At 35.6% G+C, this 15,000-nt stretch overlaps 2 protein-coding genes across 3 annotated transcripts in view; both read right to left on the minus strand.

Moving 5' to 3' along the window:
- Positions 1–494: 494 nt before the first annotated feature.
- On the minus strand, positions 495–3,989 carry LOC125039713 (zinc finger protein 148-like). Of its 2 annotated transcripts, none has more exons than XM_047633934.1 (2): positions 3,456–3,989; positions 495–1,956 (listed from the first exon to the last, which is right to left on the minus strand). In XM_047633934.1, exon 2 carries the CDS (start codon positions 1,859–1,861, stop codon positions 713–715), a length of 1,149 nt encoding a protein of 382 aa, XP_047489890.1. In that variant the 5' UTR covers positions 1,862–1,956; positions 3,456–3,989; the 3' UTR covers positions 495–712. The 2 variants fall into 2 exon arrangements, with proteins under 2 accessions (XP_047489890.1, XP_047489891.1); XM_047633935.1 differs by having other exon boundaries at positions 3,451–3,989.
- Positions 3,990–5,410: 1,421 nt separating this feature from the next.
- The window catches only part of LOC125039768 (MMS19 nucleotide excision repair protein homolog), a 15,852-nt gene continuing 6,262 nt past the window's right edge, over positions 5,411–15,000 (minus strand). Inside the window, exons 6-20 of the mRNA XM_047634021.1 lie at positions 14,040–14,256; positions 13,355–13,467; positions 11,933–12,053; positions 10,980–11,178; positions 10,542–10,639; positions 10,183–10,355; positions 9,740–9,918; positions 9,370–9,529; positions 8,880–9,048; positions 8,335–8,501; positions 7,480–7,592; positions 6,866–7,022; positions 6,434–6,598; positions 6,228–6,308; positions 5,411–6,098 (exon numbers count right to left, since the gene is read on the minus strand). Coding sequence (XP_047489977.1) covers positions 5,988–6,098; positions 6,228–6,308; positions 6,434–6,598; positions 6,866–7,022; positions 7,480–7,592; positions 8,335–8,501; positions 8,880–9,048; positions 9,370–9,529; positions 9,740–9,918; positions 10,183–10,355; positions 10,542–10,639; positions 10,980–11,178; positions 11,933–12,053; positions 13,355–13,467; positions 14,040–14,256 — 2,223 coding nt within the window. The 3' untranslated portion in view covers positions 5,411–5,987. The remainder of the gene's footprint in view (positions 6,099–6,227; positions 6,309–6,433; positions 6,599–6,865; positions 7,023–7,479; positions 7,593–8,334; positions 8,502–8,879; positions 9,049–9,369; positions 9,530–9,739; positions 9,919–10,182; positions 10,356–10,541; positions 10,640–10,979; positions 11,179–11,932; positions 12,054–13,354; positions 13,468–14,039; positions 14,257–15,000) is intronic.

Below are 15,000 nucleotides of genomic sequence, written 5' to 3' on the forward strand. Positions count from 1 at the left end.
GGAAGTCGTGCTTAAGCTCCTGTGAACATAAAGTATGCACAAAATATGTAATGAAATGGGTTCGCTTACTGTTTAATCGTAAAATAGTTCTTATTACAAACATCCGGTGTTTTCCTCCGGTGCAATATCTATTTCTGGTCTTGTTTTCCCCCCGTTTGTGTCTGCCATGTGTTGTCGCCAGTTCAAATGCAAGTCTTCATTATGTAACACGATGGACTTCCCCCTAATTCTGATAGCAAGGAGCTGACTAGTTATTTGTCGTAGTGACTTAATTCTGATATCTGTTTACTTTAAAGGGGACCATCTATTTCACATTGCACCGATTATCTTGTGGTTGATTATGATAACACATTATGGTGTTACTTCTCCCCACCCACCCACCCAAAAAAAAAAAAAAAAAAAAAAAAAAAACGAAATTCATGTCAGTTTAGGAAGAAACATAGGTTTATAATAAAACAAATCGCTAACTGACATGCATTTAATAAATTAACGGCAATTACTCATAAAATAAAATTATAAAGTTTATTGTTTCCTCATCCAATTTGTACTACATTTGTATTACAGAAGTTGTTCACTTCTAAAGTACTTGAATTGCATTACAATAATTCAGTTCATGTCTAGAATACTTGAATACATCAAAGACTTTAGCATATTTTATGATTTTTTTTTTTTTTTTTTTTTTTTTTTTTTATACAGGTTCCACCTGTTTCTCTTATTCAAGGAGATCCATATCCTCTTCCAGCTTCAACGTGTCATCGTCGGTAAAGAGGAGGTCCTCCTCGGTCGCCCAAACTACAGGCGGCTCAAAGAGGTCTCCTTCGCTCTTCAGGATTGGGGAGAACTGCTTGCACTTGGTGCCGCGCCTCCCCTTCCTTGGTCCACGCCTTGCCGGTGGCACCGCGTCCTCGTCACCTATTTCCTTCTTGATGTCCTCTTCATCGAGCATCATGGATATTCGACGAATGTGGCCCAGATTAGCCGCCTCCCTTCGAGGACGAGCGTACTGAACCACTGGCTCTTGTGGTTCCTCTTTGATATAGACTTGGCATGGAGCCGTGAGTGTGTGCACTGAATCCTTACTATAGGGTACTTCAGATACCTGGTTTTCGGCACTGAATATAATCCTACCATTCTTCTTTAGTTCTGGGTCATCTAAAATTACTCTGGAAGCATGGTGCTCTACGGGGTACATCGACTGAGATGCTAAAAGAGTTTCCGGCTCCGGCGGTGGTTGTATCATTAAAGGATCTTGCCCTACGCTAGACCGACTCGGCAGTGGAGGGGTGTCTGGAATGACTTGATGAGGCTGCTGCAAGACGTGTGGGGCATGCTGGAATACAAACTGAGAGCTTTGAAGTGGTACGTTGTTCTGCGAGCTGAATGCATCTCGTTCAGAAACAAAGGGCTTCGAGTCCTGACTGAGTTCTTGCGCCTGCTTCTTTGGCATTCGCCTGGACTTTCGTTTCCAAGTGCGGCGCTTCTTTGGCCCTGTTGCTGTCTTTCTGTTCTTTCCACTGGCGTCTCGGATGGGGAAAACGCCGCCGTGACGCCTCCTCATGTGTCCATATATGTTGTCCTTCCTGTTGCCACTAAAACTGCAAACTGGGCAACCGTAAGGCTTCTCGCCGGTGTGAGTCCTTCGGTGCAGGGCGACACGCCATCGCATCCTGAAGCCCTTGCCGCAAATGTCACAAGTGTGGGGCCTCTCGCCAGTGTGGATCATGATGTGGACTTGCAGGTAATATTTCTTAGAGAAACACGAGAGACATACTTTGCATATAAACGGCTTTGGTACGATCGTTCTCTTGCAACGTGGCGTTCCTTTTATGTTCGCTGTTGATAACGTAGAGTCGGCGCGCATGGTTGGCTGGCTCTCCCTTAGGCGTAACTACCATGTAAGGGCTGCGGCTGAAGAGAAGTCCAGTTTCTTAATATCCACGCGACGTCGATGACAACCTGAAACAAGCACATCGATTACAACAACTCTTTCGAAACACACAAACACTAAAACACACAAACGGACATAAACGTGAGAGATAGGGGGGGGGGGGATAGATAGATAGAATAGAAAGGGAGAGAGAGAGAGAGAGAGAGAGAGAGAGAGAGAGAGAGAGAGAGAGAGAGAGAGAGAGAGAGAGAAAGAGAAAGAGATAGAGAGAGAGAGAGGGGGGGAGATAGATAGATAGATAGATAGATAGATAGAGAGAGAGAGAGAGAGAGAGAGAGAGAGAGGGGGGGGGGGGGAGTGGGAGAGTTACGCACGCACAAACGAGAGAGAAATAGATATATAGATAGATATTTAGAAAAAAAGCACACACATTATATATGAGTGTGTGTAGAGAGATAAAGAAATTGAGAGAGAAAGAGAGAGAGAGGGAGAGGGAAAGAGAGGGAGAGGGAGAGGGAGAGAGAGGGATAGAGGGAGAGGGAGAGGGAGAGGGATAGGGAGAGGGAGAGAGAGAGAGAGAGAGAGAGAGAGAGAGAGAGAGAGAGAGAGAGAGAGAGAGAGAGAGAGAGAGAGAGAGAGAGAGAGAGAGAGAGAGAGAGAGAGAGAGACCTACATACCTTACTATTCTTATTGACGTGCAGAATATAATTGGTGTGGTATTGTGGTAAACACGCACACACACAGACACACAGACACACAGACACACAGACACACACACACACACACACACGCACACGCACACACGCACGCACGCACGCACGCACGCACGCGCGCGCGTGTTGTATATTTAGTGTTTGCATGTGTATTCTCTCTCCCTCCCATACACACATATATAGGTGTGTGAAAGAGAGAAAAATAAAGGCAAGGAGAGAAGAGAGAGAGAGAGAGAGAGAGAGAGAGAGAGAGAGAGAGAGAGAGAGAGAGAGAGAGAGAGAGAGAGAGAGAGAGAGAGAGAGAGAGAGAGAGATAGGCCTACATAACTTATTTATGAGAATCTGAACTGATTTTTTTGAAAATGACGTGGATAACATGATTGTGTGATATTTAATTACGTCTGTACTGGCAAACTATCTTTATTCTAAATTTGTGTAAAACCCTTTTCTTATCTTTTCCTTCACACAAGTGTCAAAGTTTCAACAAAGTATGATCTATTTCAATCAAAACACTGTTATTTTCTCTTAAAAGATGTTATTTCGTATCTGCTTTAAGATAACTACTACACTAACAATGACAGACTGCCCAAAATAAGCCCAGTGCCCACCAAATTCTCACATTGTCGGCCTAAACGATTTGAACAACACGCATTCCTTAGCCATAACCATTGAACAGGTGAAAAAACAAACAAAAAAAAAAAAAACACGGAACTTTACAAATATTTTCATAAATCCTAAATAATTTCACTTCTAAGCATCAGCATGTCCTATCAAAGGGTTTACCTGAAGAGACGTGGCATATTATACGATAATTTCAGCTTAAAACGAGAGAAATATCTTGTTACGCACATTACCTTTCAAAGGCCTCGTGTGGTCGCTAGAGGTCGTATGTGCAATATCAAATTTATTTAATCTTTATGGAAATTTGCTCTTTGATAACCTGTGTACATAGTTATTTTTCTATAGTTATATTTTTGAATGAATATGATGAAATACTCTATTGTGGCACTGTATTTTTTTTTTAGGTCGTAATATTTTTTCTTTCATTTTTGGTTTTATTGTTTACTAAACGTCCGTTCTTGAACCATATGTTTCGCTGTATTCTTGTATTTGAACTGAAAAATCCTTTCACTTTTTTTTTTATTTTCTTTTTTTTTTTCCCATCTCATTTGAGTCGTTTTCCTACACTTGTGCGTAATCATGTGAATAGTTTTTGGTATGGTATTTAAATTAATGGATAAACATTTCGATTTTCTTTTTATTGCCTGAATCTTTCGTTAGTACACTTTAAATTTGATTCATTATATTGATTTTAATGTGCAATAACGAATGTTTTTTTCGTTAGATAATTGCTAGAAAAAGATAACTTGTGCTGTACAAAAGTTTATGAATTTTATTTCCAGTCGCCTGTTCGAACGCAGATTCCAAGATTCGAAAGCTCAAGATTCAAAAATGAAACATTGACAAATATAATACCACTTAATTTTTAACTAAAGCTTCCAGTAAATCGGCTAAAATTAGATCTTATATATACATGTATAAACATAAATATATATATATATATATATATATTTATATATTAAGTGAGCGGTACCGATTAATTGTTACATCAATTACTAAGAAAATTAATCTAATTGTTTATTTTATTTTTTTGATATTCGATTATCTATGATTATTCTCGGAGTTTAGCAAAAAATTAGATTCGGTGAAACAATTAAGAAAATCCAACATGCTCTGGCTGTTTCATTTTTAATTGATTATCACCTTGCCATTCCTCCACCTTCACCCTGTCACCTCTCGACCACACCCATCCCTCCGTACGATCACCTTGCCATTCCTCCACCAAACCATCACTCTGCCATTCCTCCATCACACCACATATACATTTCTCTCTCTCAGTTTCTATACTACCCCCCCTCCCCCCAAACACACTGTATCCTTCCCCACACATATAGAGACACACACACACACACATACACACACACACACTGACACTGACACTGACCCCCCCCCCCCCCCCCCCACAGACAGCAACACCCACAAACACTCACACTGAACCCCCCCCCCCCCACACACACACACACAACTCTCTATTTCACTATGTGTAAGCTGGTTTGTAAACAATCCTTCAAGTCAAATTTAAAATATCAGCAGTGATGAACAAATGATTTGATCCATGTGAACCCAGTCAGGTTACTTAAAGTTTGTAATTCCCCTAGAAGAAAAATCTATTATTAGGTGTGTATGAATATTTATTAACTTATCAGTTAATATAAAAATATATCCTAAAACATTTGTCAACAATCATCTCCTTCTCATTATCATTTAATAAAGGATTCTGAGTAAAACAATTGCTCCTTTTAATTTCATATCATATCTGAGAATGATACAGACAGTGATTTTTTTCAGTATCAGTTAATCACCAAATGCAAAACATTGTTGTACATCATACACTGTTTCATATTATAGCTTTTAAACTTAACTGTTTACTCACTAGGACTTCTAAAATAATATTCAGTGTTTACCAACTTTTACTGTGTACAATTTCTAAAGAAGTGCTTGTAATGCTGAGCAATGTGAAGACTGATGCTGAACAAGCTGTACACAAAACAACAAAGAGAAAAGCTGGGAAATGTTATGATAATTTGTTTACCTGTTCTTCCATTTTTTATTTACAAAACTGAGTAAAAATATATGAGTAGATTTACTAATAATTGTTTAACTATAATGTAATCTACACAAATAATAAAATTTAAAAGAAATATACTAGGTAACATAGGTACTATCAAGGAAAAAAAAGAAACATTAGTCAGGTTTAGAGCATTTATTGCTATAAAATTCTTACAACCAAATTAAATGTGCTGCATATAAAAAAGCATCTTAGAAAACAAGTAAAAACTTCACATATCTCTTAACTTAATACCTGAATCCAAACATTTATTCTCTCAGACATCTATGCAAATCAAAAGACAATACCTATGCAGTAAAAGAAAAACATATAGAATTGGGGATAATTAGGAATAATTTTGTGAATCCAAATTTTGTGAATTTTGTTTTATGCAATATACTGAAACAAACCACTTTAAAATGTTTTAAAGTCCAAATAGGATATGGAATAAAGTTTGGAGATGTTTAAATAAACAAATTACTATAATTTAACATGTCTGATCTTTATTTTTCTTGTATGTCATACTTTTTATTACTTCTATTAACAGATATTCATCATCATAACTAACTAATAACAATAATACAAAGAGGAAGAAGAAAGAAAAAAGAAAGAAAAAAAAAGAAAAGAAAAAAAGGACAAAGAAAGAAAGAAAGAAAAAAAAAAAGTGAAGAAAATTCTTTTAGAACTGAAGAAAGTACCTAAAAAGATATCAAGTGGGCTAAGAACCCCCTGGAGCACCAACGAGAATCCATGAAGACCTGGTAGTAGCAGCGACATTTCGAATGACTCGCTTTTTATCATTCAGGACAGGACGTAGCCCTCTGTTCACCTGCAAGAGATATAACAACCATAACCTTCACTGACCTACAATTACATAAACAATTGTCTCTCCAATTCAAGGGATCATCATGTTTTTTCATAAAAGAACTAAAAATGGTTCTGTGAATGACATACGTACATCATCTCTGTAAGGAACAATAGTAGGTGTTGGAAGAGAAGTCAAGATTTGGAGGCATTCCAGAGACTTCATCCTCACCTTCTGTTCGTGGGTAAAAAAGTAGGGGTATAGAAATTAAACATAAATATAACTTTATATCTACATATACATGAATGTCAATTATTTTAGGAGCTTTATAACTGTTAAAAACAACTTAGGCTACTTACAAGTGGATGATCAGTTGCTAACAAAAGAAGAGTTGGTATAAGTGTGCTGACATGTGGACAAGCATGTTCTACAGATTGTTGCAATAGACTTACAAGGCTTGTTAAAGTGCTCTCTGTAACAGTCTCCTCATCACAGGTTATGCCTTGGAGCAGAACTGGCAATAACTGTAAAAAGAATATATTTGTGAAGTACCTCTTAACATATTGTAAAGACTGAAGAATTATAGTCACATAATGTGTGTGATTTGTTGTATTATAGCTGAATAATATATCTATCTATCTTTATCAAATAATAAGAGGATGCATAACTTTGTGCCTCCATATCACATCTTTACATTTGACATCTCTTTTCTCTTGTCTTTTTTAATGAGAAAAGAAACAAGAAAACAATATAAAATCTACTCAGAAGAAAATAATATAGTAGGAACTTACCCTCTTGATATGAGCATTCAAAACGAGCTGTGGTAATGATGGTAAAAGTGATGAGATAGCCAACAGGGCCTTCTGTTTTGTACTATTCTCTGCACTGTTAAATAGGTCTACTAATGGACCTATTACATGTTCAAAGTACCTTTGCTTGTATAACAATCTGTAAAAGAAATAAATGTGTTTATATATATATATATATATATATATATATATCAAATAAAATTACAGTTTGTGAGATATAAATAGAGCTGCATCTTTACTGTTTGACTAAAAATAGAGAAATTAATTGTATCCTTTCTAAATTTATGACCTGCATGAAAAGTTTATTTTTGTAATGAGCTTAAGTGCAAGATTTGATTACATCCTTATAAGTTCTTAACCAGCATGTGATATTCTCCAATCTACATACACAAATAAAATGACACAAAAATATTTAACAAAAAGGAAAAAGTAAAATAGAGACATGAAAAAGTCTAAGTGAAGAAAAAAGATAGAAAGAAAGAAAAAAAGAAAGAGGCTGCAGTCAAAAGAGAGACATGAAAGGAAAGGAAAAAGTAAAAAAAAATAAATAAATAAAAAAAATAAAAAATAAAAAATAAAAAAATAAATACACAAACCTGATATTAGCAAAGGTTTCTGGTCTTAGAGCATATTCATGGTCCCTCAATATAATGCCAAAACCATGCGCTGCCTGAAGTCCTATGGCTGGGTCTGATAGTAAACTCTGCATCTGTACAAAAATTACAAACAAATCTATCAATAAAAAGCCAATTTATCAAACAGTATTTTGTATAATAAGGGACTTCCTAATACTAATTTCATCTTCATACGACTTGATTCTTAGTGATGTGTAGAAAAAAGAGAGAGAAGGAAAAGAAAAAGCATATATATAGAACTTTCTAGGTATTTCTAAAAAGAGAACTACCCTGAGAAAAATGTGCACTACTGCATTAACCTTATTTTATATAGGTATGGAAATTCCCTTCCTGACAAGCCTTTGAATAGGTCTGGTTTGTTTTCATTCTCTTTAGGTGTTCCTTGCATTTCAGTCATTGTCAGGGAGGGTACTTGCACATTTAGTACTGTATTTTAAGGATAGGAAACATTTTTTTCCCCCTTCCAATATCAAAGATCTAGATTCTGGGTATTCTCTCTGACCAATAATACTCAAAGGAAGTGTAACTACCTTTTACTATGACAAATGACCTTCAAGTCATCTTATAGAACCATGGTGCTTGAAAGTGACAAACAAATGTTGGATACAGGAAAAAATAAAATCAATGGCAAAAAAATTCTTAATATGAAATATTTACAAGTAAATATTCATGGATACTGTGTAATTCCTGTTTGGTGTATTCAAGCTTCACAAAACCAGTAACTACATAAATAATTTAATACACACATAATGAAGAAGGTATGAAGGCAATAGGTAAATAAGTACTTAAAGAAATAAGTAACTAAAGGACAACTACCTTTGCTGTCCACAAAACCTCCTCAGATGCTCCACGAAGAACAAGAGCCTTGCTTGTCCAAGTCCACGTATAGAGAGCAGCTTGTTGCTTGTCGAGTGAGCTGGCTGAATCCAGGACTTGATTAAGTTCATCACTAGCATTACTTATGGCCTGAGTAAATTTGGGTCCTGTAATAGCCAGAGAAGTTGATAGTGACGTTGATTACACATATTTCTTAATCTTTTCACCCAACCTATATTCTAATGTTCATGAATATCTTATTTTGACACCACTTGATCTTAGGTCTACAGCCTACCAAATACTCTTACATTATTTATCTTGTTAATATTTACTTATGCAAAAAATCTTTATATTAATTCACACTTTGTCTACAAATAAAATTATTGGTTGGTTGGCTGACAAATATTTCCTGTCTCTTGAATAAATATTCACAAGGAGATTGAATGTCTTCTCTTCACACACACAGTCACCCAATAATGTCTATTTTCTCACACCAACCCAGGAACTCCATACAATTTTGGCAAAAGCTTAATACAGACACATACCTATTGAGACTTTATTAATAACAGCTGCATGGAGGACGGCAGATGTCTCTCGAACCGTTGGATTGTCACAGTAAACACTTAGATGGCGAAGTTTTCCCAGTAACTGTTCCATATTCTCTAGATGTTCCCCCTTCCGTAGGCCAAGAAGAACACCTTCATATATGAAAACCTAAAAACAAATAAGACATTTAACCAAAAATGAAACATTGATTGAAAAAAAAAAAAAAAAAAAAAAAAAAAAAATTACAGACTAAAAGACTAATGAATGAGTATTTTTACTAATATCACAATAACGATATTCATTATCATTGTCTGTTAACATAGTTTTACAAGCATTATGATGAAATATTTCTGAACTTGTCTGGCTGCATATATAAAAACAAATTTGTAAATTAATTAAAAACATGATCTAAATAAACAAAACCAATAAAATGATAACTAAGCACACATGTTTTACATTGTGGGAGAAAAACTGTCTTGTCTTCTTTACCATTTGTGCTGCCCTTGGGTTTTCTGCATCTGCCATGTTTGATAAAAGATCTGTGACTTCAGGGTGTTGTGAGACAAGTTCTTTTACCAAGCCTTCAAGACTGTTTAATTCACCTACAATTAATAAATCAATTAAACTCTGCACCACAGGCCTGGGGTCTCTGTTGAAATGACAGAAAAAAATTGTCACATTTCTTATCCTTCAGGATTTTGAAAATTTCAGGTGAATATCTACTTAAATATATCTGTACAATTGTCTTTAATGAAGTTACAATCACACACACAAACAAAAGATATACTTCCTTACAACTGATAAATACAGCATGTAAGAGCAAGAGAGAGAAAGTTAATAAACAAATAAATAAACTTGCCCCATCTTTGCAACAATTACTCTGCAAACTGATGATAGATGCTGGAGAGCAGGAACTGGGTTTTGTATTTCTTGGCTGACAATAGCTTTTACACACAGGCTTATCACCTTCAACAACCCACCCCAGTCTTCTAGTATATAATTTAGGCACTCTGTATTGCTGATAGTGTTCCTGATAATCTGTTGAGAAGAATATATATTAATTCTTACACAATTATTACTTTTTAAAAGATGTCATAGAATTAGTAAAATTAATTTCTACAACATAATATCATGTACTGAATATATACACACACACTAAAATATATATATATATATATATATATATATATATATATATATATATATATATATATATATATATGTATATATATATATATATATATATATATATATATATATATATATATATATATATATATATGACACTGCCATCTTCATTACCTTCAAAACACATGAGAGATAAAGGCAACATCTTTCTGTGGAAGATTTAAGCGTATTTTCTGCATGATGCCAGACAACAGGCAAAACACGGGACAAGAGAAACTTTCCCGTTGTTAGGATTGCAAGGGTTTCCAGGACTTGACTTTCACTCACTGGAGAAATGCTGGTGCTCCCTAAACAAAGAAAGAAAGAAAAAAGATGCTGAAAACTTTTAAAATTTGCTCTTATATGTCACACTTCTTTCCACAACACATTAATAAAAGATATAACTAAAATGATGTAGACAAGAGGAAAATTAAGGAGACAGGCAAAGGCAAAAAATGAAGAAATATATGAAGGAAAGAGAAACACACACATACCTTTTTCCATTTCTGCCAACAGCTGAGGGAGTGTATTTTCACTAATAGCAGGTGGATGCAACTTTCCCATGGCCACAAAACACTTGATTATCTGGTCTCTGAAAGTAGAGTATTCTGTAATAATATTCATTGCTAAAAGATTTTGTTTGCACTATGCAAAACTGAATTTATGAAATTCCACTGCACACTTTATACACAAATGTAAGAAACCTCAATGCACCAAAAAATATTTCTTTCCCCTATGATAATGGTAGAAAGTATTAAATTTTAACATCATAAAACATCATGAAATACAAAATTTTGCTTTGGCTATAACTAAAATTACCACTGGAAATCAGACCACAGCTTCTTCTACCTAAAACAAAATCATAATAACCTGTTCAAGTTAAGTTCAGAACAAAGTAAAAAAACCTTGAACTTCAGAAAGCACAGACACACCTTAAACTATTGCTGTTTGCGCTGATGAGGATCGAGGTGAGGATATGGGCACCTTCCATAAGGTATTTAGTTTGGAATGCAGGTAATGCAGTCGTTAAGGCTGACACTGATGCCTCTTGGACTGCCAACTGTTTGTTTGTTAAGCCTTGTAAAAATACTTTCCAGCAAGAAGCTTCATGTTCTGCCAAGCTGCCACCATCTAAGAAGGAAAAGTCTAATAAATTTATTTCTTCTCAAGGTAAGCTTTCCAATGCAGAGTATATACACAAACTAAAAGGATGAACAAAAAAAAAAAAAGTATACCTTGTGTGTAAGGTTAAAATTTCTACAATAAAGTCTTATTCCATTAAAAATATACTTATTTCTGACTATAGACACAAGCAGCATTCTGTAGGGATATAACAATAAGAAAAGAAAAGCCCCTGTAAAGTCCATTTGATTTTAGTCAAGTAATCTAGTGTAAATAAAAACTGGTTTTCTTAGTGTGCTGCTGTCCTTAAAAATCATATCCAATAGATATGGCTATGGGAAACAAAAACAGTTAACATGTCAGTGTAACAAATACTTTATATATGCTTTATAGACAAGAAAGTTGGTGCAACTACAAACAAGTACATCATCAACTGGTGAATATTACATCAACTTTGGAGAGTTATGGAATACTTATCAACAGTTTGTGCTGCTTTTATAATAGGATGCCCTTTTTCAAAAAAGCATCCTGAAGATTAAAAGTGAATTTGGAAGTAACAATGAAATAAAGATGTACATTCATCAAAGACACCTACTTACTTAAAATGTCAAGAACTATAGTTGAAGACAAGTTTTTAAAGTGAAGTTTTGATCAGTTTCAAAACAAAAATATAACTTCAAATGTAATATGAATGTGTAAGATGAATAAAAATAAAATAAAACAAATATGCTTTCAAACAATCTTCCCTCAAACGTAATCATACCTTCTTTTAGTGATGGGTATTTTGCTCCTTGCTCTAGGAACTTTGCCAAAATAGTAATGGTATTTTTTCTAGCTGTATCCTCAGTTTTGTTATCAAACTGTTCCACAAGAAGAGGGAAAACCTGACAAAAAGGAGAGAGAATTTGACATCACATATTCACAGAATTGATAATGAGAATATCAAATTACAGTGAGGAATGGTAATCCCTATAATCTGGATGATGTGACCATCAAGTCATGAAAAAAATTGGCTTGAGGGACAGGTAATGTGAACATGCAATCATGGAAAAATCTTACCATTGTGAGTGTTTTGGCTGAAAGTCAGGGTTACAGAAAGACTCACCACAAGTGCACAAAACTCTTGGAGGATGAAAAAAATCATTCGGCATTTAGGAAGGGGGTTTTGCATTATTTCCTTCAATAAACAAGTGTGGAATGTAATGTCCATGAGCTGTAACTGGAAGAGTGCCCACTCCAGGGAGGAACCTATTTCTATGCTCAGGATCCTACTCCTGCCCAACATGACCGGGGCACAGGTGGTTTTGCGGAAAATGTAACATTATGATTGTTTTTTTTTAAATGACACAAATAGCAAAATGTTATATATTGTTATTACTATTACACCAAGTTATAGAAGACCTTGAGAGATGATATAGAGTCTGTGCAAGGAAAACAGAGTATTACTAATTGGGCAAAGCAAATCAAATGACATTGGAAAATGGCAAAAAAACTAAAAGTACTTATACAAAGGGGAGGCACGGAGGCACGGAGTCTTGTCACCACACAAGCATGTTCCTTTGTACCCTGCCTGCAAGCCACACACTCAGCAATGTCTGCTCACGAAAGCCTAATGCCCGCATTTTGGGCCCCATGATGGCAAACTGAGTATAATCACCAACCCATAAAATGAGGTTGATACAGAATTATACCATTAGAAGGAAAATAATGAAAAGAAAAGAAAGAGATGAAAAGAAAACTTCCTTGCCTTCCCAACAGATGGAAAAACAGTTTGATAAAACCTTGGAACCAAAAGATGGAAAGAGGAAGAAAAACACAGAAGCAAATACAGAATTTTAAGACATGGAAAACAGGAAGAAAAGGATAAAGAATATGAAAATATGAAAAGAAGAGGAAGAAGAGGAGGAGGAGAAGAAGAAAGAGGAGGAGGAAGAGGAGGAGCAGGAGGAAGTGGGGAGAAGAGGAAGAGAAAGAGAAGGCAAAAAAAGAAAAGAAAAAGAAAATGAAGGATAAGGATAAGAAAGACCAAGAGGGCAAAAAAGGAAAAGAAAGAAGAAAAGGAAGGAGGATCAAGAGAGGATAAATCAGGAAAAGAACACGAAGAAAGAAGGTGAAAGAGGAAAAATAAGTTGCAAAAAGAAAATAAAGAAGGAGAGAAGGAGAAGTAGAGGGGCTAAAGTCTCACCTTCCCACAGATGGCTTCAGCAGGACCTTGGCCAGCAACAACAACAGCTAGTAGAAGATATGCACTTGGGAACATTAGCCGTTGTTCTGGGGCTGTTAAGTGTCCTAGGCATTCTGAAATATTGATGAATCTTCAGTAAATTCATTTACGTAGCTGTTGCAATCTAACATATCAAAGAAAAAGAACTAGTTACAGTTCTAGACAAATTATAAAAAAAATATTTATATTGTATTCTATACCAGTTTCTGATGTGAGGTGACGACAAAAATCAACTGATGAAATAAATGAAGAACACTTTCTGTTGAACCAAGGTTTAGATCACAGTTCCTTAAAAGGATTAGAATTATAAGTGCAGGGATAATGTTCATCAATCCATCTTTGATTTGTGATAATTTTTCAATAAAAACATAAAAAACAGAGACGAGACTGACTTTGGAAGTTCTCTGTTCAGGAACTAGCATCATTTCCAAAATCAAACACCAAGCTTATATGCAGACTAGAGTGTAGCCTCCATTGCTAAGACATGAATAGGTGCCATCCTGCATTTGGGTCCATCCCTGGTGATACCATATATTGATGCCATATGCAGTCCTTTGGTTAAATCATTCTATATGCCTTTCATCCTGTCAAATACCTCAAAACACCAAGACCAATCCAAAGTATCCAGAGTACCTAGACAACTTACCAATCATGGCTGACTTGATCAACATGTTCATTGCATCTCTCCCAGCATGGGTTACCATTCCCCTGTTGAGGGTTAGGATGATTGCTGTTAGAGCTGAGAGAGCAGCTGCTTCCCCTTCTGCACTGTTAGCCTCAATTACCTCACGCCTGATGCTTGCCCACAGGGTTGGGATGTGTGGTCGTATGTCCTCTGAGGTGTATGCTTCACAACAAGCAACCTATAGATAGGGGAGGGAAGTTAGTTTGTACATTGCTTTTTGTAGATGTTCTAATGTTTGGGATTCTAGGATCACAAGACAAGTTTCAAAATCATCAGAATAGAATATAAAGATGTATTATAACCCAATGCCAACAGGTGGTAGTAGCATGATTGGTCTCCTTTCCAGGTGGCACATACTTCCATGACATGTTCGTCATACCTGCTTCAAGTAAACATTTTTTTAACTTTTTACCAAGACAGCTATCACTGAGGAGTTAGTCTCTAAACAGTAATCTTTTAGTCACCTCTTTTCTTGGAAAATTGTGAGAGTGGGGAAATTGTATGTTTCCTGTGCTTCTATTTTTTCCTGGAGCAACTGACTGCATGAGATGTCTGGCATGTGGTCCAGTATGTTGTTAAGGGGGATGGAGACAGTTAAAATCAAAACTATCAGGAGACAGATGTGAAATGTTCCAGATGAAAAGACACTCAAGTTCCTAACATTTTATATTGCTTCATCTCGTACAGTGACCTTAATAGTTAACTACAATGAGACTTGAAAAGTATTCCATATGTTGCCGAATGTCACTATTTAATTTCATTGCTTCTGCTTGATGTCATCAAATACCCTAGTTTTCAGTGATTTTGTCTATCTATTCCTCGTAACTTCTTCACTTTCATACCTCACTTGTGTATGAACCAGTATGCCCTGTTAATCACAAGTAAATCATGATAATTTTAAATTTTCTATAAATTCAATGAA

This window comes from Penaeus chinensis, chromosome 27, assembly GCF_019202785.1.
Source record: "Penaeus chinensis breed Huanghai No. 1 chromosome 27, ASM1920278v2, whole genome shotgun sequence".
NCBI classification, from domain to species: domain Eukaryota; kingdom Metazoa; phylum Arthropoda; class Malacostraca; order Decapoda; family Penaeidae; genus Penaeus; species Penaeus chinensis.

Bases quoted from the DNA above. Each gene is read 5' to 3' on its own strand.
- LOC125039713 (XM_047633934.1), bottom strand. From the start codon at position 1,861: ATGCGCGCCGACTCTACGTTATCAACAGCGAACATAAAAGGAACGCCA.